This window comes from Tachysurus fulvidraco, unplaced genomic scaffold (genome assembly GCF_022655615.1).
Source record: "Tachysurus fulvidraco isolate hzauxx_2018 unplaced genomic scaffold, HZAU_PFXX_2.0 HiC_scaffold_51_np12, whole genome shotgun sequence".
Lineage (NCBI taxonomy): Eukaryota > Metazoa > Chordata > Actinopteri > Siluriformes > Bagridae > Tachysurus > Tachysurus fulvidraco.
In genome coordinates, this window is record NW_025927271.1 from 33,039 (window position 1) to 57,706 (window position 24,668).

General features: G+C 40.3%; 1 protein-coding gene across 1 annotated transcript; it reads right to left on the bottom strand.

Annotated features, from left to right (window-relative positions):
- Positions 1 to 8,807: 8,807 nt before the first annotated feature.
- Positions 8,808 to 24,606, bottom strand: LOC113658993 (interferon-induced very large GTPase 1-like). The gene is made up of 2 exons (XM_027171525.2): positions 24,511 to 24,606; positions 8,808 to 13,811 (listed from the first exon to the last, which is right to left on the bottom strand). Exon 2 carries the CDS (start codon positions 13,743 to 13,745, stop codon positions 9,063 to 9,065), a length of 4,683 nt encoding a protein of 1,560 aa, XP_027027326.2. The 5' UTR covers positions 13,746 to 13,811; positions 24,511 to 24,606; the 3' UTR covers positions 8,808 to 9,062.
- Positions 24,607 to 24,668: the final 62 nt, after the last annotated feature.

A 24,668-nucleotide genomic window follows, 5' to 3' on the forward strand; every position in this document is an offset into this window, starting at 1 on the left:
TAAAAAAAAAATATCCTGTACTCCTTTATAAATTTTGAAACAAGCAACAACAGCAACAATAGCCACAATAGTAAAGGCACTACCACTAGCGGCAGTAACAGCAATACTAGCAATAGCAGCAGCACCACCACTGCCAACACCTCCAGCTGCACCAGCAACTGCACCTCCTGCTGCAACAGCACCTGCACTTCCAGCTGCTCCAGAAGCAGCAACAGTATCTTGTCTTGCTTCTTGTTTTGTTTGTTTTTGTTGTTCTTTCATTCTCTTCATCCTGTTTTCTCTTCCATTCTTCTCCTCCTCCTTTCAGATTTTTACATCCTCAAACATCTTACTGCTTCCTCCATTGTTCTCAATCATTCTGTCTATCTTGTGCAGCAGCACACAGACCCGATCTCTCTTCCCCAGGTCTCTGTTTTTCAATACGTAATGTGAATGGGATGTGGTAGCCTATTGGAGGATGTGGTAGATTAGTGGTTTAGGTGATGGACTACCAATCTGGATGTTGTTAGTATGATTCCCACATCCACCAGGCTGCCACTGTTGGGCCCCTGAGCAAAGCCCTTAACCCTTTTCTTTGTGGCACTTTTATGTTTGGGGCAGAAACCTCCTAGAGTGAGGAAAGGGGGACTTTTATTTTGACCTTAGGGCACCCTAAAACAGGATGGATGTTAGTAATTATCTGTGTTTTTAAGACTGGTTCCAGATTGTTGGTTTTAATTGATTTGTTTGATGTTGCTTTTGAATTAATTAATCAATTGCAGTTCCAGATCAAGATTTTCTGTGTGTAATGGGTGAACTCTTTGGTCTACCTGACAATGGCTTAGTATCAACAGAACCTCTTAATTTCCACCTCTTTATCAGAGTTTGAAAAGTACTGACTGGCATTTTAAAGTGTTGAGAGATCTTTTTATATCCTTTTCCTGCTTTATAAAGTTCAACTACCTTATTATGCAGGTCCACTGGTAGTTATCTTGTCTTCCCCATGGTGCAGTATCCAGCCAAGTCAGTACATCACCTCATGAGCTGAGAAACTGACCGACTATTTATTCACAAACACTAATTACATTGAGTCACTGGTGTGGAAACGTACCTTTAACAGCCATTTTAATGTTTATAATGTGGCCAAACATTCAAGGATATATAAACTTTTCATCAGGGTTCTTTAGTTGATTTCAGTAATCACTAGGTTTTAAAAAGGAGTCAAACAACTGTGTGATATTATTTTGCATTATCAGTCATATTTTTCAAATAAATGGCAATGTGTAATAAGTTCTTTCAGGTTAGGCAAACTTTTGAGCACAACATAAACATGAAAAGCTGGGACATAGGGAAAGAAATCCTATTCTCTCTCGGCTTAGAAAAAAATTCTGGATCACCACTGCCAGCTCTGCAGCTAGTAAAGTTATATCTAAATGTGTAGATAACAGTAGATAACAGAAAATGGCAGACCTATGAAGAGAGACTTGAAGCTGAACTTGTCAATTTCATTTATGTGGGTGTAGATTTTGGATTATTGTGACCAGAAGAGGGAGAAGACTAGTTAAATGTTAAGGTATCATATTTATTTCCATGTTGAGTAGAGCAGTGAATCTAGAAATGGCTCATGCAAACTCATACATCAAAACCCTAAGACTATTTATATGTACTGTAGAAGTGGTCAGGTGGTGCATATTCCTTCTAACAATGGACACAATCTGGTAGGTATCCAGTATCCAGTGTTCCTACATCCTCCAAGGAGCTTCACATCATGGTGTGGAGTGGGAAAGGTTGATCCCTTATGGTAAGGCACGTTCTCCTCTGTTTTATAAGAACAAACAGTTGACAATGACCTGGATGGAATGACACCTAACCATGTTCTGCTTCAAAAATGTTAAATTATTCACAACCTGCTTCTAAACCGACAGAGGGAATCCTCACCTGAGTTTTGACCCACTTCTGGGCCAAGATTGTTTTTTTTTAGGTTTCTATGGACATTTAATCAGCATGCTCACTAATGCTGGTGAGAAGTAATGCTCCATTGTGTCTATACAGACCCTTGCTATTGTTGCCATTGTTTGCTTAACTGTGTATGTAGGAGCCAATGTTGTAAATGCATTTTGGGCTGTCACCAGGTGGGGGCAGTGTGTGCACAGAGGGGTTAAATACAGTGTTGTATAAAGTACTAGAAAGCAATACTTGAGTAAAAGTACAAGTATCGTACTAGAAAAAGACTTTGGTAGAAGTGAAAGTTGCCTTTTAGAATATTACTCAAGTAAAAGTCTTAAAGTATCTGAAATTTACTGTACTTAAGTATCAAAAGTAATTTTCTGATATCAAATGTACTTAAGTATTTGAAGTAAAAGTAAAAAGTACAATTTCAGTGATTTTCGGTAGGCATAAGAGCAGGGGCAGTTCTAGGGTTTCACCTTTAGGGGTTTTAATGAGAATTTAAAACAAGAAGAGTTTTATATTATATATTATATGACTACATAGTAAGCCAACGTTATGGTGTTATTAAATGGCAAAAGTGGACACCAAAATTTTATGCATGATGTAATGATGCCAGTCTCGTATCAAATCAGTTCATGTATGTGTGCATTCTCTACAAACAGTGTGTCCAATGAATGCACTCACTCACTCTTTTTCTTCCGCTTATCCACAAACTACCTCGGGTCACGGGGAGCCTGTGCCTATCTCAGGCTTCAAGACCAAATCAATAAATGTTATTTTTATTTAGTATTGAATGGAATGTTTGCATTAATATTTTGTTTGTGCTACAACTCTGGTAATAAGCATAGCGAAATTTCACTGCTTTTGGTCGCCGTATTTGCGGCTTTCAGCCGATTAACGTTATAAATGCCTCCAGCTCTGGCTGCGCGTGCCTGTGCTTCTCCGTAGAGCGTGCGGAGCGTAATGTAATCTAGGAGCAGTGATTCGCCAAACCTCCCTTATTACAGTCGCACGCATTTCTTCTGATTTTATTTTGTAGTAACGAGTAACGAAGATGCTTATTGGAAATATAACGGAGTAAAAGTATACATTTTATCTAGAAAATGTAGTGGAGTAAAAGTGAAAGTTGACAAATTTAAATAGCGAAGTAAAGTACAGATACGTGAAATTTCTACTTAAGTACGGTAACGAAGTATTTTTACTTCGTTACATTACAACACTGGTTAAATACAGGTGTTTCTTACAGGTAAAGGAAGTTCGCTTGGTGGAAGGGGGAACATGTACAGCTTTTTATCACACAGAACACACTGGATATCAATTTTCTTTCTTCAAGGATTGTAAATATGCTTGCATTATTTTCAATAAAGTAGTCGAGTTAAATTCTACCACAAAAGTCTTTAGTGTGCGTAAAGCGTGCGCGTTTTATCCAAGCCATCAGCAGCTATAGGAGCTGCTGGAACAGTGTACGAGTCTGCTTGTTTCTCCTAATACAATTTCTCACTTATTTTTGAATTTGTTTGCAGGTGGGTTTTGCTTCTATTGTAGTGAATGTTTTTTGACTGTACATTCTGGATTGTGTTTTGGATTTGCTGTTACTGGATTTTTCCGTAAAATCTGTATATGGATCCCACATGTTCTGCCTTTGGGGCTTCATTACATGGAGTAAGACACAGGTGATAAGGTTTAGGACATGTGACATAATGGGGCTGATGGGAAAATGTAGTTTAATGCTACCATGACATAAAAAATGGATGTACTGATCACCATTATTATTATTATTAGTAGTAGTAGTAGTAGTAGTAGTAGTAGTACTGATAATACTGATCCAAGATGGCGGCGCGGCAGTAGCACGCAGCGGCCTCTCCGGATTCAATACGGTGCTAATTACGTTTTTAAGTTTTTATTTATGGTTTTGAGCCCGACCATTGCTTCTACATGGATGCCAGAGACAGCGGTGTTCATGTATACAAACACCAGGACCTAATAAAGTACAGAAATCGTGTAACAACCAACCTGCACAGTGATGTACTGGTTAGGCTTCGTGACCTCGGCTTGCTACGGAGACCAGGCCTCCAGTCCCCGGTGTTGCCTGATACCAGAGACCAGGGGAGGGGACGCCGAAAGCGGTTCGCAAGGAAGCGGAAGCGCGGTAAGCGAGCGGCCGTCCGTGCTAGGCTAAAAACAAACCCTAGCCGGCCGGCTCTCCCGTCCATTCTACTATCCAACGTTTGCTCCCTGGACAATAAACTGGACTACATCCGACTCGAACGCTCTACACGGAGAGAGGTTAGAAACTGCTGTGTGTTTGTTTTCACGGAGACGTGGCTCAGCGACAGAGTTCCGGACGCCGCCATTCAGCTGGACGGGCTAACTTCATTTAGAGCCGACAGAAATGCAGCTCTTTGCGGTAAGACTCGTGGTGGTGGTGGTGTGTGTGTTTATATCAACACGGAATGGTGCAAGAACTCTGTGCTTGTTTCTACTTACTGCTCATCGTCAGTAGAGTTTGTGACTGTTAGATGCAGACCATTTTATTTACCACGGGAATTTACTACTGTTTACATTGTCGGAGTTTACATTCCTCCTAGCGCTAATGCTAAAGAGGCGCTAAGTGAGCTATACGGAGCTATTAGCGACCTACAGAATGTTCACCCCGACGGACTTTTTATCATTGCCGGAGATTTCAACCATGCAAATCTTAAGTCAGTGCTCCCTAAATTCCAGCAGCATGTGGACTTTGCTACGAGAGGTGAAAACACGCTGGATCTTGTTTACACAAACATTCCCGGCGCGTACCGTGCGGAGCCCCGCCCCCACCTCGGCTACTCAGACCACATCACTGTTATGCTAATTCCTGCATACAGACCACTCGTCAGATGCTCAAAACCGGTTCTGAAGCAGGTGAAAACCTGGCCAGCAGGAGCCACTTCTGCTCTTCAGGACTGCTTTGAGTGCACTGACTGGAATATCTTCAGGGAGGCTGCAACCAACGGCGACTCCGTCAACTTGGAGGAGTACACGTCAGCAGTGACCAGTTACATCGGCAAGTGCATTGATGACGTGACCGTCTCCAAGACCATCACTACACGCCCCAACCAGAAGCCGTGGATGACTGTGCGTGCTCTGCTGAGGTCTAGGGACCTAGCCTTCAGAACAGGGGACAGGGTGGCCCTAAGAACAGCAAGGGCCAAACTGTCCCGAGCCATCAGAGAGGCAAAGCGTGCACATGCCCAGACAATCCACAGCCACTTCCAGGACAGCGGAGACACCCGGCGCATGTGGCAGGGCATACAGGCGATCACAAACTACAAGACAGCTTCACCTGCTTGTGATAGCGACGCCTCCCTCCCAGACGCGTTGAACGAGTTCTACGCTCGGTTCGAGGTACAGAACAACGTTACACCAAGGAAGACCATCCCTCGTCCCGACGACCAGGTACTCTGTCTATCCACGGCCGACGTGAGGAGATCTCTATGCAGAGTTAACCCACGGAAGGCTGCTGGACCAGACAACATTCCTGGCAGGGTGCTCAGAGAATGTGCGGAACAGCTAGCGGATGTCTTTACGGACATCTTCAACATTTCCCTGAGCAGCGCCGTTGTTCCTATGTGCCTCAAAACTACCACCATCGTTCCTGTCCCAAAGAAGTCTACAGTGTCTTGCCTCAATGACTATCGTCCCGTTGCACTCACACCCATAGTTATGAAGTGCTTCGAGAAGCTCGTCATGAGGCACATCAAGACCCAGCTACCACCCTCACTTGACCCCCTACAGTTTGCGTATCGTCCAAACCGCTCCACAGACGATGCCATTACCACAGCCCTCCACTTAGCCCTCACCCATCTGGACAATAAGGACACTTATGTACGAATGCTGTTCATAGACTTTAGTTCAGCATTCAATACAATCATCCCTCAGCACCTGATTGGGAAGCTGAGCCTGCTGGGACTAAACACCTCCCTCTGCAACTGGATCCTGGACTTCCTGACTGGGAGACCTCAGTCAGTCCGGATCGGGAACAGCATCTCCAGCACCACCACACTGAACACGGAGCTCCTCAAGGCTGCGTGCTCAGTCCACTGCTGTTCACTCTGCTGACTCACGACTGTGCAGCAATGCACAGATCGAATCATATTATTAAGTTCGCCGATGACACGACCGTGGTGGGTCTCATCAACAAGAACGACGAGTCAGCATACAGGGAGGAGGTGCAACAACTAACTGCCTGGTGTAGAGCCAACAACCTTTCTCTGAATGTGGACAAAACTAAAGAGATGGTTGTGGACTTCAGGAGAGCACAGAGCGACCACTCTCCGCTGAACATCGACGGATCATCTGTAGAGATCGTCAAGAGCACCAAATTTCTGGGTGTTCATCTAGCGGAGAACCTCACCTGGTCACTCAACACCAGCGCCGTCACCAAGAAAGCCCAGCAGCGTCTCTACTTCCTCCGAAGGCTGAGAAAGGCACATCTCCCTCCCCCAACCCTGACCATGTTCTACAGAGGGACCATTGAGAGCATCCTGAGCAGCTGCATCACTGTCTGGTTTGGGAACTGTACGATCTCGGATCGCAAAACCCTGCAGCGGATAGTGAGGACAGCGGAGAAGATCATTGGGGTCTCTCTTCCCTCTATCATGGACACTTACACCACATCTGCGTCCGCAAAGGCAACAGCATTGTCGATGACCCCACACACCCCTCACACACACTCTTCACCCTCCTGCCGTCTGGAAAAAGGTACCGAAGCATTCGGGCCCTCACGACCAGACTGCGTAACAGTTTCTTCCCACAAGCCATCAGACTTCTCAATAACCGAACTGTACTATACTGAGCACAACATACACACACATCATCTGTATGGACTGCACAGACCCTCACAAAACACACACACTGTTTTGCACACTTTTCTGCTGTTTTTGCACATATTGGACAATATCTCAGTCATCTGCTGTTTTTTGCACAACTCCATATATAATCCAAAGGACCTGCTGCTAAGAACCTGCTGCTGTTCATTCTTTTACTGCACAAAATATTGTTTGAACATTCAGTATTTACACCGGTCGGTCGGCGCTGTTTCTGTTACTGTTTATTGTCTTTTGTGTATTGCATTTTTTGTACTTTTTGTATTGTCTTGTAACTTAATGTCTGCACTGTCTTTTGTCCTGCACTGTCTTTTGTCCTGCACTGTCTTGCTTGTCTTGTCCTGCACTGTTTGCACCAGGTTGCACAGTTGCACTTTATGTGGCTAAGACTACTTACATGTCCTTAGCCCTGTCTTTGTTTTATGTAGCACCATGATCCTGGAGAAACGTTGTCTCATTTCACTGTGTACTGCAACAGCTAAATATGGTTGAAATGACAATAAAAAGCTTCTTGACTTGACTTGAGTAGTAGTAGTAGTAGTAGTAGTAGTAGTATTGTAGTTGCTATTATTGTTATTATTATTATTAATAATGATAATATTATTTGCAAATGATATAGTGTAAATAATTAACAATTACATATTAGTGTCTAAACCACCTTTAAACATAAAAAATCATTAAATGCAGTATTAAGAAGCAAATTAAATTAAATGCAAGAGACACTGTAATTAATAATGAAGATGGTGAGTGTAGGAATAAATCTAATAGGAGTCTAGAATATTACCAGTATATTGCTGCATAAATATAACTTATCACATTAATCACTGCATCTCATTAACCAATGCCTTTAACCACTGTGCTTCATTATAAAACTATTATATACTAAATCCAGGTCATGAAATTGTAATTGTAAAAGACATAGACTGGGTCCCACAGCATTTGCAGTCTTCTGATGGGTGGATGAGTGGTCCATACCTGTCAGGTCTCATGGTTATTTACTACTGATGCAGTCCCACGGCCATGAATAAAATCCTGTTTTTCTTTTTCTTTTTCTTTTTCTTTTTTTCTCAATTTTTTTACACTATGTCCAGGGATGTGTTTGTATTGTTATCTGGTGTTAGAGTTGTGTTTTCTTTTTCTGTGTGTTCTTTTTCCTCTGCTTCTTTTTTGACTCCCCCTGCATTTAACAGGTAGTTCATTGTCCTCAGTTGTGCCAGATAACCACTCATGAGTGAGGCTGCATAAAGCCAAGAAAAATGTGCCAGAGAAGAGAGGAAGAATTAAGGTTTCTGTCTTTGTCCTTCTTGGATTTTTGTGATAGCGGCTATTTGGGTTGTTGAGTGTGCTAATTAATAATGATACCAGTTACCTTCATCAGTCTGTTCTATCTTTGCTTTGTAATTCTGTTGATGTTATAGTAGTAGTGAAGAGTTACTACATTAAGATAGATATGCCTTTTTTGGAGGTTATAGGGAGCTGGGTGACTTTTTTTAATCCCATTTGCCTCCTGTTTGTAAGGAAGGGAGTCAGGAAAGTGTTAATTTTCATTTTTTTTTTGTTTAGCTTGACCTTTTACTTTTACCACCAGGTATATGGTGCCACACTCTTTCCTAATGTGTTTTCCCACTTTCTTACTTGTTCCTTGTTTCCCTTGATGTGCAGGTCTATATATGTCTGTCATGATTCAGTCATTATTTGTGATGTGACGTTGTGTGTGAGCTTTGGTGTTGGGTGTGACGCTGTGATATCCAGGTTGTTTCCATGTACTTTTTGTTTCATGTACGTTTATGTTCAGATAAAACCAGTTTTAATCCTGATGATTCAACAATGTTCAGACTGTGCAGATTTGCGTTCCATTCCTGCCACCAGCTGCGTTTGTCCTAAAACGGTACACCTGAAACAGGTCTCTCACTTTCTCTCTAAGTTCCAGTGATGAATAAATGATTGTCTTTCTGCAAGACATAAAATATGATTTAATATTCTTTATTATGCTTCAAACATGAACAATCATTGTAGGACTAATATTACTACTGATAACTTCATTCATTTTTAAATGTCAAGAAAGAAAAAGACTGTGTGTGTGTGTGTATATATAGTGCATAAAGGTAAAACAGTGTGTGTGTATATAGTGATTATTCTAATAGAATAGAATCTAATAAATGTTTACTGATTATATTTTTTGTCATTTGTTACTAATACAGGTAATATAACTGGTTCATAATTAAGTTGCTGTTTATTCTAGGTTTTGTTTAGAAGAGTTGTCTTTCATCAGATATATTGATCCAAACTCTCAATAGCTTGTTCTTTAGTGAAGTCTTTCCAGTCTTTGGGGATCTCACCATAACCCTGAAATGTTTTATCATAGTACTCTTCCAGGTCTTTCTGGAATCTGCACACAAACCATTTCCAGTATGCGAGCTGTGAATTGTCTGGGGTGATGCTCCAGGTTGCATAGACTCCTCCTGCTGTTCTGTATGATTTGTAAGGAATACACACATCTTCACTACCATGTGGGTAGAAAACTTTATCACTTTGCACATTTGTTGTGCAGAACGTAGAGCAGAGATTAGTTGTTCTAAAGTAATACCACCCATTCATACCATCTACCCTGTGGAAGGGGACACTGTGATCTCCATCATGATTCTCTACTGTGTTGGTGCAGATGGCTTTACAGAATGGACACTGAACCCAGCAGCATTTACAGAGATGTTCAATCAGAAGCTCATCTGGCTTCTTCCTGGACTTCTCAATTTTGATGTCTTTTACATCTTTAAAGCTTTTGTCTAGCTCTGACATCATGTCAGTGAGACCATCACTAACAAGCTGCTGTAGAAAATCAAATTCTGTAATTTCTTTGTGATCAGTGAAGGTTATTTCTTTTAAGCTCAGTTTATCTGTTAGTAAACTGGTGAAACTTCTCAGCCACATGTCTGCATCACCACAGCTGTTCTTGACCTCTTCAGTTGCAATGTGAACAGCATTTCTTACAGTCTCCACTTTCTCTTTTAGATTTCCTTTAAAAAGTCTCAGAACTGTGTTGTTCTCAGAAATGTACTCATTAACCTTCTCTGTAATGAAATTTTTGAAGTGCTTTTGGGGATTATGGATGTAATCTGTGTACTTGTTAAAGTCCTCTTTTTCTGCAAGACTTTTCAGGATGTGTTTCTCAAGATTTGACCTGTTGCCATTAAACTCTGGCATGTTGGATCTGATCTGTGTTGCCAAATCAATGGCAGATTTATTGTAAACTACTTGCAGGATGGATTCTCTCAGGTTACTGCAGATCAGTTCACCAAACACTTTTGTTGTTGTTGCTCCTTTGCAGTAGTTTCTAAAGACACTGTAATACTGTGGTTTCTTCTTAGACAGATAAACTCTTGGATCATTTGCATCCCTGAATTGTTTATGGTGCTCAGCAAATCTGCATTTCATAAGTTCACAGACATGAAGGCAGAGATCCAGAGTGAACTCCTTGTTGAGCGTAATTCTCTGGTTCTCACTGTGATGTTGTTCAACTTTCTTCTTGACAAGGTCTGTTATTTCCTGTATATAGCTGTCTTTGTACCCGAGTCTTGTGATTTTGTTGCATGTTGTCTTGATTATTCCATCAGTTTCTTTGATCACATCTATAACCAGAGTTCTTACTAACTCGTTGTCTTCATAAGAGAGTTTATTCTCACCAAGGATGGAATTAACAACCTTCTGTCTTTTGTGCTTTGTAACGTAAGGTGAATAATCTGCCATCTTGTCTATTTGTCTGTAGTCTAACAGAGACCTTCGATTACACACAGAAGCTTGTTCATTACCCACAGACAAAATCTGTTCAGCATCTTCCCAAAAATTAACAGTTCTCTCTGCAGGTGTGTTTCGTGTCATCTCAGTGACCCATTTGTCCCAGAATTTGTCAAATTCTTTTTCAAGAACTTGTTCAGTGGTAATTTCACTTTTCAGTTTCAGAGCGAGGTCTTTGCTCAGATTGAACAGTTTGGTGTTGTATTCTTTTTGTGTGCTTTGTAGTTCAAAAGTCTCTCGTGTATGTTGATGTTGTATAACTTCATTCACATTTTGTTTGGTGTTTCTGACAAGGTCTTCATAAAGTTCTCTGATTTTCATTGCATATCTCTCTCTCCACTGAATTAAAATGTCTTTATCTTTGTCCTCTTCAAAGCATCTCTTCATTGAGTTGTCCACTTCCTCCTTGGACTTTTTCATGGAAGAATAAAGATCATGTTCTTTAATTTCTTCAAGTTTTTCATTTTCAATTCTGTTATAAAGATTTTCTTCAATTGTTAACATTGCACTTCTGAGGGTCCAGGTCCATTTTCCAAACTCATTCTCCAGTTGTCTGTACACTGCAATCTCCAGTGTGTTTTTGAAGCTAAACACAAAGTTCTCATTGAGTAATGCATTCCAAAGGTCACTAATGCGTGATTTAAACTGTGAGAGAGTGATACCAGTAGACAGAGTAGCTTTTTTGAAAATGTCTTTCTTTAGATCCTGGACATTTCTGCTGTATGATGGGTTTGGTGGTGCCATTGGTGGGCTGCCCTCCCAGAGCTGTGCAAAATAATACACATCATCTTGTACATTGAATTCAATAACATCACTGAAACAATCAGCTTCACAGTCTTCTTCTTTAGCAGCTAGCTTGGTCATTTCATCCAGTTTTTCCTGTAAGCGTCTCCTTCCTTCCATGTTCTTCTCTCCAGCAGTGATGTCTCCAACATTCTGATGGATAAACATGCATCTGGGATTCAGTCGGACCTTCTTCATCCTCAGAAAGGCCTGAACAACAATCTGAAGGATGTCCTGCATGTCAGCAGGGTTCTCTCCAAAGACGTTGATTAAGGTCAGGTTTCCGAGACCAACGACGAATGTGGCGAGTTCATTGTCATGATGACGAGTGGATTTTCCTGCAAGCTCAAGCGCTCGAAGTCCTTCAGTATCTACAACTATAATGTAGTCAAACTTCAGCTCTTTCTTCATCTCCTCTGACACTTTGACCAGCTGCATGAAGGCTCCTCTGGTGCACCTTCCAGCACTGACAGCAAACTGGAGACCAAACATGGCATTCAGCATGGTGGATTTCCCAGAGCTCTGAATCCCCAAAACTGACAGCACAAACACCCTCTGATCCCTCAGTATCTTCACAAGTTCATCTAGAACTGCTGAAACCCAGATCAGAGGAACGTGAGCAGCATCTCCATCCATCAGCTCTAGTGGATGACCAGATTTCAGGACTTCTGCTGCAAGCTTAGGGAAAGAGGTGAAGTTTTTTCCTTTATATTGTTCATTGGATTGTTTTACAGAAATAAAAGCCTCATATATTTGGCCCATCTCTCTGAGGATGTGTTCCAAACCAAAAGTTCCTGCATTCAGTTTTTCTGAAATTTTCTCAAGCTCATTTTGTTCCAGCTTCATTTGATCTGATTTGTCATGTTTCTTCTTTAGGTCTAAAACTGCCTTCCACTTTTCATTGTACTGGTCATGAAGTTTGGAAAGATCAGCTGAGGTGTGTTTGTCCAGGAGAATCCCAACCCATTTTAAAAAGAATAATCTTTCATTTTCTCCTAGAACGTGCAGTGAGGAGGTGAACTGTTCCATAAGACTAGAGAGTCTGTAATTATGCTGATCTTCACGGGTTTTCTTCATTTCCTTTTGTTTTTCAGACTTCTGCTTTTCTAAGTTGTTCCCATGAAGTCTGTGCATGTCTTTGTTCATCTGACACCAGTCGTGCCATAACTTCCCCTGACAGGGCAGAAATGTTTCCTTTAATTTTGAAGCTTCATATCCCTTTAATTGTCTCATGATCATCTCTGCAACTTTTTTCCCTTTCTTGCATTCAGGGTCATCTTCATCTTTTTTAATGCCTTCAAGTTTGTTCAGATCTTCAGTTCTGAAAATTGATGGTGACTTTGAAAGACACTCTTTGATGGTTGTTCTGAGATTCTTGGCTACATCTGACTGATTTCTGTCTTTAAGACCAATTCTGTATTTTCCACTCTTATATACAGTGGCAACTGATTTGTCCTCAGGAAGTAGACAGATCAGTGGTTTGGAGTCTCTGTAGAGCTTCTGTATTATCTCCTTATATGCTGTTTTTTCAGGATTAGAGACAAGTACAACATTCACTGAGGACATTTCAGTCAGGATTTCCATTTGCTTTTTATTAGCTTCTGCATCACCATGGAGATTACAGAATGCCACACAGTCAGGGAAATAATCAGTTTCCTTCCCTGATGGACAGAACCAAGCGATCTCCACCATTCCATCCATCAGGAGCCGGTTCTTGCTGCTTCCTGGACAGTGTCTGTGGAAGAATGTGTGATGTTTATCATTGATCAAGCTGTTCATCAGCTGAGACTTGGATGAAGAAACAGAGCCGAGCCTGAAGAAAGCCACCATTGGAGTTTGAGCTTCAGACATGGCCTGGTTTTGACTGACAGCAGCAGAGTGACTCCTCCAACTCTTTCTGATTTGGTGAAAAGTCCAGAGAGGAAACTCAATCTCTCTGGTGCAGGGATTGGGCACCAGCAGAGGCAGAGCGTACTGACACTGATCTAGTTTAGTCACTATTAGCTGCTGTAGGAAATGATCAGAGCAGTGGAACACGGCCATCTGGACATCCATGGGGTGAATAGGATATTTATGGGTTTCACTGTCCAAAGATTCTGTCTTTGTTGAAAAAAAATCATCAAAGTCATCGTTGTCTTCTTTATCTCCGGTGTTTAAGTAAGTGTGTTCAGATCTGCTGGAGTCTTCTTTAGTTGTAATGTACCTTGCTCTGTAGTCCATCATTAGCATTCTTTGTAGAAAGGTTTCCACTAAGTTCTCCTCTCTACAAGGCTCCTCTTGTAATAAAGTTATTTGAAGAACATCTGATGTTTTCATTTTTTCTTGGTCCTTTTCATAAAGCTTCAGTCTGATCATCAGTTGCTCTGGTTTTGTCATTTTGAGCTTTTTCTGTTCTTCACAAGTTGATAAATCTTCTGCTAATTTATCCCCAGTTATTGTTTTCTGTAAAATAAAATGTAACATTCTGGTTATAAATAATTGTTAAATGACAGTCAACATTTCCTCCATCACTTCCATTACTAAGCAACAATAAATATACAGTTATGACAGAGCTGTCTAAAGAATATATTAGATGTTGGAGTTAAGGCAAACGCAATTAGCCAGTGAGCTGATTTTCACCGACATATCAAACATATTCTCACATAGATTAACAACGTTTTCTTTTCCACATGCGTATCTGGGAAACTGTAAATCAAATTCAGGAAGAAGTCAAACCAACATCTAACCAGTATGTTTCAGTTTATAACATGATTTTTTTATTTTTTAAGAAGAAATATTTAACTGAAATGTTGTAACCAATTTGTTGAATTTAAGGAATCTTTTTTATTGTTTTAAGAAGGAATATAATATAATTATTGTTTCTGGCTTGAAAAAAAAATATATACATATATAATCAAGTATAAGCATGTTAGAAAGTTCTCCCTCAGTGTCTGAATACCCTTGCCACCCCCCAAGATGGAGCCCTGGTCGGAATACAAACCTTCCCGGCTATGGTCAGTTTCGTTTTCAACTTCCGGGTTCACTTACATAAAGACACGCCATTAGAACACGATGTATCGCCAACCTATGCATACCAAGCTGTTTGTATATCTTATTTACTTTCTACTGTGTATGACCGTTGTTGTGCTTAATCAGTTCGGACCATGCTGTTGCCCTTGCCCTTATCTGTTTGTTTGCTCTGCCTCTGCTATTGTTTTGGTTTTGGACCGTTTTTCCCATTTACGATTTTGCCTGCCAATTTGGATTGATTGCTCTGGATTTTTCTCATTAAAGCTGTGTTTTCTATTCTGTATGTGGATTGTTCTGACTCATCATTACACTTTTCCTGTTAGGGGTCACCACAGTGGATCGTCTGTTTCCACCTAACACTATCCGTGGCATCCTGTACTCTCCAACTCTCCTACTGTATATGGACATCCATATATCTCCTCTTTGGCCTTCCTCTTGACCTCTTACCTGGCAGCTCCATATCCAAAATCCTCCTTCCAATATAACCATCTCCCTCCTCTGCAAGTGTCTAAATCATCCCAATCTGGTCGCTCTGACCTTCTGCTACCTCCATCTCTGACTCATGCCTATTTCTCACTGTTACCGTCTCTAAAAATATACCATAGCTGGTCTCACTACTGTCTTGTACACCTTTCCTGTGATTTTTTTTCTGACACTCTTCTGTCTCACAACACTCCTGACACTCACTCCAGCCCACTGACCTCAGACCTGTAACTTCACTGTTCTACTTCCCTTCCTCTTGTTCAAACACATATATTCTATCTTACTATGACTGACATTCATTCCTTTTCTTTCAAGAGCAGACCTGTGCCTTGTGTTCCTCCACCTGCTCTCTACTCTCACTACAGTCATCTGCAAACATCATTGTCCACGGAGATTCCTGTCTGACTTCATCTATCAGCCTGTCCATCACCATAGCAACCCTAACCCAGGATTTTGAAATTTATCTGCCCTTGAAACGCAAAGATACCTGCTCTCTAGTGCCCCTACTGCAGTGCTTTGAAGAAATTAAGACCTGGATGGCACTAAATTTCCTTAATTTTAATGAAAAGAAAACAGAAGTGGTGTGTTGTCTGGGAGAACCTGTGAGTCAGTAGACCTAAACCTCGGTGAGCTAAATCCTTATGTGAAGCCCTTTGTAAAAAATTAAGGTGTTGTTATGGATTGTGATTTTAAATTGGAGAAACAGATTAATTTAGTAGTTAAATCATGTTTCTTCCAATTGAGACAACTCACCAAGGTGAAACCTTTCCTGTCCTCTAAGGACTTTCAGAGAGTTGTGCATATTTTTATCTCAAGTCACCTTGATTACTGTAACAGCCTTTATTTAGGTATTAATCAGGCCTCCCTCTCCAGACTGCAAATGGTCCAGAATGCGGCAGCTCGCCTATTGACGGGCACATGAAAGCGGGAACATATCACTCCCATTCTCACGTCTCTTCACTGGCTTCCTGTCCATTATAGGATTCATTTTAAAATATTGGTGCTTGTTTTTAAATCTCTTAATGGGTCAGTGCCAAGTTCTCACTCACTCATTTTCTACCGCTTATCCGAACTAGCTCGGGTCACGGTGCCTGTGCCTATCTCAGGCGTCATTGGGCATCAAGGCAGGATACACCCTGGACGGAGTGCCAACCCATCGCAGGGCACACACACACTCTCTCATTCACTCACACACTACGGAACCAATTTGCTCCAGAGAGGCCAATCAACCTACCATGCATGTCTTTGGACCGGGGGAGGAAACCGGAGAACCCGGAGGAAACCCCCGAGGCACGGGGAGAACATGCAAACTCCACACACACAAGGCGGAGGTGGGAATCGAACCCCAACCCTGGAGGTGTGAGGTGAACATGCTACCCACTAAGCCACCGTGCTCCCCCGAGTGCTAAGTTACTTATCAGATTTGATTAATCCGTACGCTTTGTCAATTTGCTCTTAGCTGTTCCAAGAGTGAAACTGAAGAGCAGGGGGGACCGAGCCTTTGCAGGTGCCACCCCAAAGCTCTGGAACAGCTTGCCTCTCTATATTAGACAGGCTCAAACACTTGAGGTCTTTAAATCTGCCCTAAAAACTTACTTTTACAGTCTGGCATATGATGCCATGTGAGAGATGCTTTCTTTTTTATTGTTTTATTGTGTCTTAAGTATTTTTCTTTTATTTGTGTGTTTGTATTAATAAACCATGTTTACTTTCTGTATGTACAGCACTTTGATAAACACTTGTTTGAAAAAAAAAGGTGCTTTATAAATAAACTTGACTTGAAATTATACTTTTGCAAGTATACCTATTAGGGACTTCAGTAAATTAATCAGTAAATAAATCCGTAAATTAATAAATCAGTAAATTAATTTATCTTTAATTTGAAATAATTTATATCATCATAACTTCTGACATGGTCAGGTGTGAACGGTACAGTCTCCCCTCCCCAGCTATAGTTGGTTGCATCAGCGGTGGTGAGGAGACTGAGTGCAGGATTACAGTGGATAACTTTGCCACATGGTGTGAGCAGAACCATCTACAGCTCAATGTGACTAAAGGAGGATTTCCTTCCACAGGGTCTCTGTGGACATGGTGGAGGATTCCATATCTTGTGGTAGCCATATCTTTCTTTTTTGCTGTTGCATGCTAAGGCAGTGATCTGAATGTAGCTGATGCCAACAGAATGAACAAACTCATTAGTAAGGCCAGTGGTGATGTAGGACTGATTACTGTGCCTGACACTCTTTTCACCTCTAAAATATTCCTCACAAACTCATCCTTCAGGATCACTCCTACTCCATTTATTTTCCTATCCACTCCATAATAAAACAGTTTGTATCCCCATTCAATACTATGTACTTTGCTCCCCTTCCACCTAGTCTCCTGCACACACAGTATATTATCTTACCTTCCTTCTCTCCATCATGTCCTCCAGCTCTCTTCCTTTCGCTGTCATTGTACCAACATTAAGAGTCCCTATTCTCAGATCCATACTCCTGCCTTTCCTCTTCTAACCTTTCGTTCCTCTATGAACCCTTCTCCCTCCTCTCTTTCCTCAACCAACAGTGGTCCAGTAGTAACCGATCCAATAGTGTATTTTCAGCTAACATGTATTGTAAAATATTACTGGTCTTTTGAACCGAGTATAAATATTCTGGTTCGAAAGGTTAAGTTGGTGGTAGGAGAGAGTGTAGCCAGACAGCATTGGATGGTGATGTGTAAGATGTCTCTGGTGGTCATTTTTCCCCACAGTCACAGACCGGAAAAAACCTAAATGTTCTATGTTTGGCTTTGCCTCTAAAAGATAGTATAATTTTATAGAAAACTAGTGTAAAGATTTTAAGAAACAAATAATCAAGTCCAGATAGTAAATGGTCTGTTTGGAAATCTGGTGATTTGTCCCATGTTTCGTCTTTCCCAGGCCCTGCATTCAGTGTGATTATTAGTTAGGCTGCAGCATTTTGCTTGAGCTATTAAAATATAGATGCATCTGTTAACGAAAACCTGTGTCATGTGGATATTTATCACACACTGTAGGTTGCAAGATGGAAAATGTGTCCATGTATACTGACGTATAAAATCGTGACTTATTTCCATGTTGACTTACATTTTAAAAGATTATTTCAACACACAAGAAAACAGAGCCTATGCTGCAGTTTGGTCACCTCTGGATTTTTCCAGATTCGTTTCTTGTAGGTACAAATACATCTCCGGTGGATCTTTCAGTGATGTCCAGCTACAGCTGTTAAGCTCGCTGCTCTTTCAGACATAAAAGTGTGCAGACAGTGTTGTGCTCTGAAATACTCCTAATGCAGAGAGGCTAAGAATGTGTGTGTGTGTGTGTGTGTGTGGTGTTCTTTAGTAGTAGTAGTAGTAGTAGCCTTTATTGTCACTGGTCACAGGTACCAGCGAAATTAGCCATCAACCTGTCCATACATACAATACATACAATATGACAAGGGGGGGACAGGACAGGAAGACAGGGGATTGAAGAAGAAATACAGCATACTGTAACATGAGGGAGGGGAGGAGAAAAAAAAACAACCCTCAGACTATGCACACGAAGGCGTGGGATGGGGGTGGGGTGTGAGTGCATATCTTCATTATATGTGCGTGTGTGTGTGTGTATGTATGTATGTATGTATGTATGTAATGTGTAGGCCTGAGAGTCGCTGCTACCGGTATCAAATCTAGGTGCCTCAGTCCGCAAGATTGTCATAGCGATACACAGAAAATTGCCATGGAGACAGCCTTGATCTTGGTCCCAGAGAGAGTCAACAATCAGCAGGTGTCTGTGGAAGTGGGGGGAGGAACGCAAGAGCGTCTCACTGCAGTGCTCTGCCGGGGGAGTTGTTGTTGTTCCAACAGCGGCCTTGCATGAGGCCAGTGCTGGTTGAGGGGAGCCGAAAGCAGATAAGATCGGGATTGTTTGGTCTTTTGGGCAAGTAGACGCATAACAATTTACACAACTACTCTCTTAGTCCATTCTGGTCTCCATATCGATCCATTTTCCTTTCCAAAGCAGTGAGCTTCTCCATGATGTTATCCATATTGCGGTTAATAGTCCCAGCCTCAGTGCTGACCACTCTGCCTACTGCATCAATCATGACATTGGGCAGGTTGGGACAGCTGTTACCATTTTCTTCTTTTCTTGATAAACCAGGGCAATGTCTATATTGATATCTTCAATGTCCTCCACGGAAAAAGCCACCAGACACACAACCCGCCAGTTTATCAAATCCATATTCAGATTTTTTGTTTGGAGAGCAGTGCGCGAGAGTCTCTAAAAGTATTAGCCAATAGACGAGATGAGAGGAGCAAAGCAGGGAAAGTAAGGGGGAGGAGAGGGAGAGAAAATGCGACCAACTTTGTTGAGAGCCAGAAGAGAGAGAACAAATACACATCAAATCTACCCTAGATATTTTCCACTTTGTGCTTGTAACACACTTGTAAGTCATGTTGTTTGCAATAAGTACAAGTTTAATTAGATAACAATGTTAATACAATTCTTTACATGTAGCTCCAGACAAGACCTCTGATTGATTACAGACTTCAGAAGTAGCTACATTTTAAAATCCTTGTAACCCCTATAGAGAACCTTCTTTCTTAATGTTGCTGAAACACTTTTACCTTGTTTAAAACTGCCACAACTGATGCATGATTATACAAATGAGAAAGTCCTACTTTTATACGTGCTAGACTAAAATCCATGACATTAGCTGAACATAACAAGCTGTAAGATATTAAAGATTGTATGCTCCCAGATTCCACTCCAAGATACACATCGGAAAGAGCTCATTCTTAAAAAAAGGCATCATAAGGTAATACGTTTGAGTGATAACAACTGTAACAACTGTAACAATACCAAGCCAAGATGTACGTGACCATGATGAACATGTAAAGACATCTGGCTAGATAATGTGTGACCCAGCCATTTGGTACAAACTCAGTTGTCAATACACATTTAAAGCGAAACCCCATTTGAACTACTGTACAAAGAGGAAAAACTGTAAAATGTTTGAGCAGGATTTGTCATGTGTTCTTCTTGACTCTGATGAACCCAAAGTACTTCATGTATTTTGTCACTGTTGGAATAAACTTCTACTTGTTCATTAAGATCTTCACCCTTGTTGTATTTTCTTACGTTTTTATTTCTTACATCGTTGAGCCACCCAGCGAGGGATTTCCAAAAAAATGCGGGTAAAGGTAAGAAAAGCGTATTTTTCTTCTTTTACACTGTTACTGATTCAGGGAACCCCCGGGGTTAAAAAATCTAGCAAAGGAATGTTTTTGGGTAGAATAGAGCATAGAGTATAGTTTATTGTTCATAAGCAGGAGGAGTTATTGTTAAGCCTATTCTGTTTAAGATTCTAACGGAACTGAATTAAACCGATGCAGTGTGGTGACGGGGTTGTATTTGAATCATTGTTTCTAAAGTAACTGGAACTTGTGTGTTTGTTATAATTCTAAAGATTTTAAAGTTAATGAATCAGCCGTGTGGTGGCTGGATTATAGTAACTGAAGTAAGTAACTGAAACTGGTGATAGTGTAGAGCAGGGATGGCCAACCCCCGGCTCCGAGTCGCATGCGGCTCTTTGCCCGGTTTCATGAGGCTCTTGCGTTCATATCAAAGTTTGTATTTGTGTCTTTTTAATGTTCGCTTCGCTTGAGTTCAATACGGTATTTTCATCAAACATGCATGTGAGTGGGATGAAAATACCTCAAAGTTCTCCCAGTAGGAGCAAAATCATTTAAGTAAACAATTTGTGTCAAGTTCGCTCTTAAAATGGCAGGGAAAAAAAGGTCATCATGTGTGCCCATGTGTATAATGCGTCTCCTTGCGGTAACACAGTAAAAAACTTGGCTCTTGGTCTTTGACTGGTTGGCCACCCCGCTTTATTACTCTCAGTGGAAAGTGAGCAGCCGTGAGCTCCTACACAACGAAAATATGATGACAATGACCAAAATATACTGACCAGTGACCTGTAGCTCCGGTCAAGCATTATACTACTACTATGTACTTCCGGCATATGACCGTGTGTTACATAAGCATGCCGCCAACACAGAATTCTTGGCTAGATAGTCTTCTCAGTCTGCCTTGTGCTCCTGTAAGTCATCCCTCCTATATTCCTGCTCTGCCTGGTTTCACCCTGTCTGTTTTTCTGTCATTGCTTCTGCCTGCTCTTACTGCCTGCTGTGAATTGCCCCATTTTCCTGTGCAGATTATTGGACTTTTTATGACACAGATTTCCTCCTGAACTGCAATGACCTGTTCACCCATTACTCAGATGATTGAATTGTCTGTTATATTGAACGCTGCCTTTACTTTTTCATGCCATTAAAGACTCCTAATTTGAATTCTTGTCTATGTTCAAATTCAAATTTATTTGTAAAGCACATTTAACAATGGACATTGTCTCAAAGCAGCTTTACAGAACATAAGAAGCATAATACAAAAATGTAATATGATACATAGATTATACATAGATTATTATATTAAGATATATTAAGAAGGATTAAGACAAGTGCTGGATGCCTTGGGGTGGTAGAAATGTCTTTAATCTACTTTTAAAATGGGAAAGTGTGTCGGAGCCCCGAAAACTGTATTCCAAAGTTTTGCGATAAATGTAAATCACCTCTGCCAAATGCAGTAAATTTCACTGGCCCTGTTCATCTACTCTCCAACATTACAATAAAACTTGAATCTAACCTAAAAATCACAGAAGAAACTCAATTGAAGAATGGCTGAAAATAGACAGTTTGTGTTTTGTAATGGCCAGATCATGACCTTAACCCAGTTGAGATGATGGGGTATGACTGAAGAGGGATGTTTAATCAAAATAGCATTTTTTTGAGGAGGAATGGTCTAAAATTCCTCTGCATTATTGTACCAGACTTCTAAACAAGTTACTGGATATGCTTAGTGGACGATGCTAAAGGAAGATCTACAAGTTACTAAATTCACTGCTTCTGTACTGCCACAAGATTCCTCTAAGGCAAAACTAAGCTGGCATCAGTTGCTACATAATGCATTTGTGCAGGTAATCAACCTGAATGTGTTGCACCTGGCTGCTTTAAATTTACAAAGTAAACATAAGTGTATGCATAAAGTATAGGGAAAAAACGAGTCACTTCAACTGCAGGAATAGTTAGAATGAGGTTAAGTAAACTAAAGATAAAATTTGATGCATGAACATGCAATATGAAATTATAGTAACTTAACAGTAACAATAAGAGTATAACAGCAACATTCACCCCACCATCCATAATTCTCATGTTCTCATAAACAGATTTTTTTTTCACAGAGACTCTTGCTTCTGTCTGGTAATTAACCCAACGTGTAGAAGTGGAGATTTTTTTTTTTAACTTTTATGGCAATCTGCATAATAATACAACTGTATAATAATACTACAAGTAATGTATGTACAACATGGCCAGTACTGAGCTTTTTCATTAGAAATGGCTTCATATTAGCTCTCTGATGGAGAAGATTCAAACACCAGAGAGTTAGTTACAGTTACTAGTTACTTCATTCAAAAAATAACTCAATTACTTTGTTGATTACTTACACCAAAAAGCAATGCATTACTGTTACTGTTTTAGTTACTTTTTTAATGACCATTCTTTAATGTTCCCATTAATGCCCTTTTATGTATTATGGTCTAAACAAACACAAAACTGACATAAACACACAGTAATTTTTAAACACTATTTTATTTAAGTCAGACCAAATGTCTGCAGTAGTCATGATTTAATCTAGCCCCTCACATGTTGTCTTCAGCTCACTTTCCATTTTTTAATATTCTTTATTGGAAAAAGGTTTTCGTCCCATTTGCTGTGTGCCACCTTAACATGTTATCATGCTAACTAGCTGCCTGAAAGCCGGTGACTCCACAGTAGAGACTGGCTGCATGTTTTCAACAACATACCGTGCAATAGCTTTGTTGATTTGTCCCTGGCTAACAGTCCGGTAAAAATCTAGTTGCTGGAGGGGCTTGACTCACTTCAAGTGTGTTCACCGACACCGGGCTAGCTTCTAGCTTCGTCGAGGCATGTAGTTTCTGGAGGTGCTTTGACAGATTGGAGTTGCTGTTTATCGTAACAGAAAGGACCTTCGAACCAAAAAGACACAGCTTACATTTGACTACAAGCGTTTTGTCTAAAGTGAAATAATGAGCATATTTCCACCTTGAGAAACTCGTCTTGCTCTCGCCTTGACTCGTCATTACTGCCGCACATACTTGAATAAACGGAAACACGCCCACAGTGAGCCTTCTTCGTGTTTACAGTGGTTGGCATCCATCAATTCTACAATGCATTGCTGCTGTAAACAGGTTAGGCTGTAGGCTACACTTCAGCCAAAATGTATTCATTACTAGTAATGTGTTATTGCCCAACAGTGAAGATCGCCCATGAGAGGGCCACTCCTTTCCACTCTACATGTCTAACAGGTTTGTTGTGCTCAGTACCTGCTAAGAAACCTGTAATAACTCTGGTTATAGGTGACTCCATCTTACAACATGTGAAATTATCCAGGCCTTTAGGGGCTACTGACTTCTGGCAGGAGTCTCACTGCTGAGAAGCCATTGAGCCATTGAGAATCTGCGACCAGAAATACATTCAGTGAAAATGGGGGTGGAGGGTGTCAATTCTTCATGTTCAATTTTATTTGTGTAGCATTTTTAATAATGGATATTGTCACAAGCCAGCTTTAAATAAAAAATATCTGAATGTAAATAATAAAGTTTTCAATTTAAATTCTTGTTTATCCCTAATGATTAATCCAGAGAGAGGAGACAAGGAAATCAATGGTATAATACTCTACAGACAGCACCCGGGCAAATTTAGAGGAGGGATGAAGTCAGTGGTGCCACACAATTGTGCACCAAATAAATAAATCAACCATGGGGTGGTGTGCAATCATATATGCTATCTTGGCAACAAAGTTTTTAATTTATGATTGGGTGTATAGCCTGCAGCTGTGTAGAGAATAACACCAAAGTGCTATTAGAGATTTGTTCTTCTTATAATACTAACATGACTATAAACATGGACATAATTATAATTGAGTATAATTGCATTTAAATGACATTAAGAACCTATGTTTTAATTATTATTATTATTATTATTATTATTATTATTATTATTATTATTATTGTTGTTGTTGTTGTTGTTGATGTTGATTTACAGGTAACATACATTGGTTTTTACTTAGTATATGTTGACATACACAGAATATATATATTTTTAAATTTTGTGTGATATATTAGATAAATAATACAAATAAAACGTTATTGTTAGAGATATTCCTCAGTTTGACAAAGTAGCTAGTTTTCTTTAGTCTATTTTCAGCTAACATGTCAGTGTATTTCAGATAATTTAGCATGTATTTTAAAATATTACTGGTCTTTTAAACAGTATAAATATTCTGCCCGAAAGGTTAAATCGTCTCTGCGTCATTTTTCCCCACAGTCACAGACTGGAAAAGACCTAAATGTTCAGTTTGGCTTTGCCTCTAAAAGATAGTATAATTTTATAGTAAACTACTGTAGTGTATGATTTTAAGTAGAAAATGAACATAACATATTTCATCCAAAACTCCTTGTTTGTGTTACTTTATTAAGATAAATTCATGTCATTTGTTCCTTACCTTCTCCAGATGCCATTTCGTGTCTCTGGTGGAGAAATCTAAAGTGAAAGTAAAATTTCACAGGAACAATCAGAAACTACAAAACACACGCCTATGGTGCAGGTTGGTCACCTGTGGAATTTTCCATATTTGTTTCATGTAGATTAGTGATGCGCGGT

Bases quoted from the DNA above. Each gene is read 5' to 3' on its own strand.
- LOC113658993 (XM_027171525.2), bottom strand. From the start codon at position 13,745: ATGACAAAACCAGAGCAACTGATGATCAGACTGAAGCTTTATGAAAAG.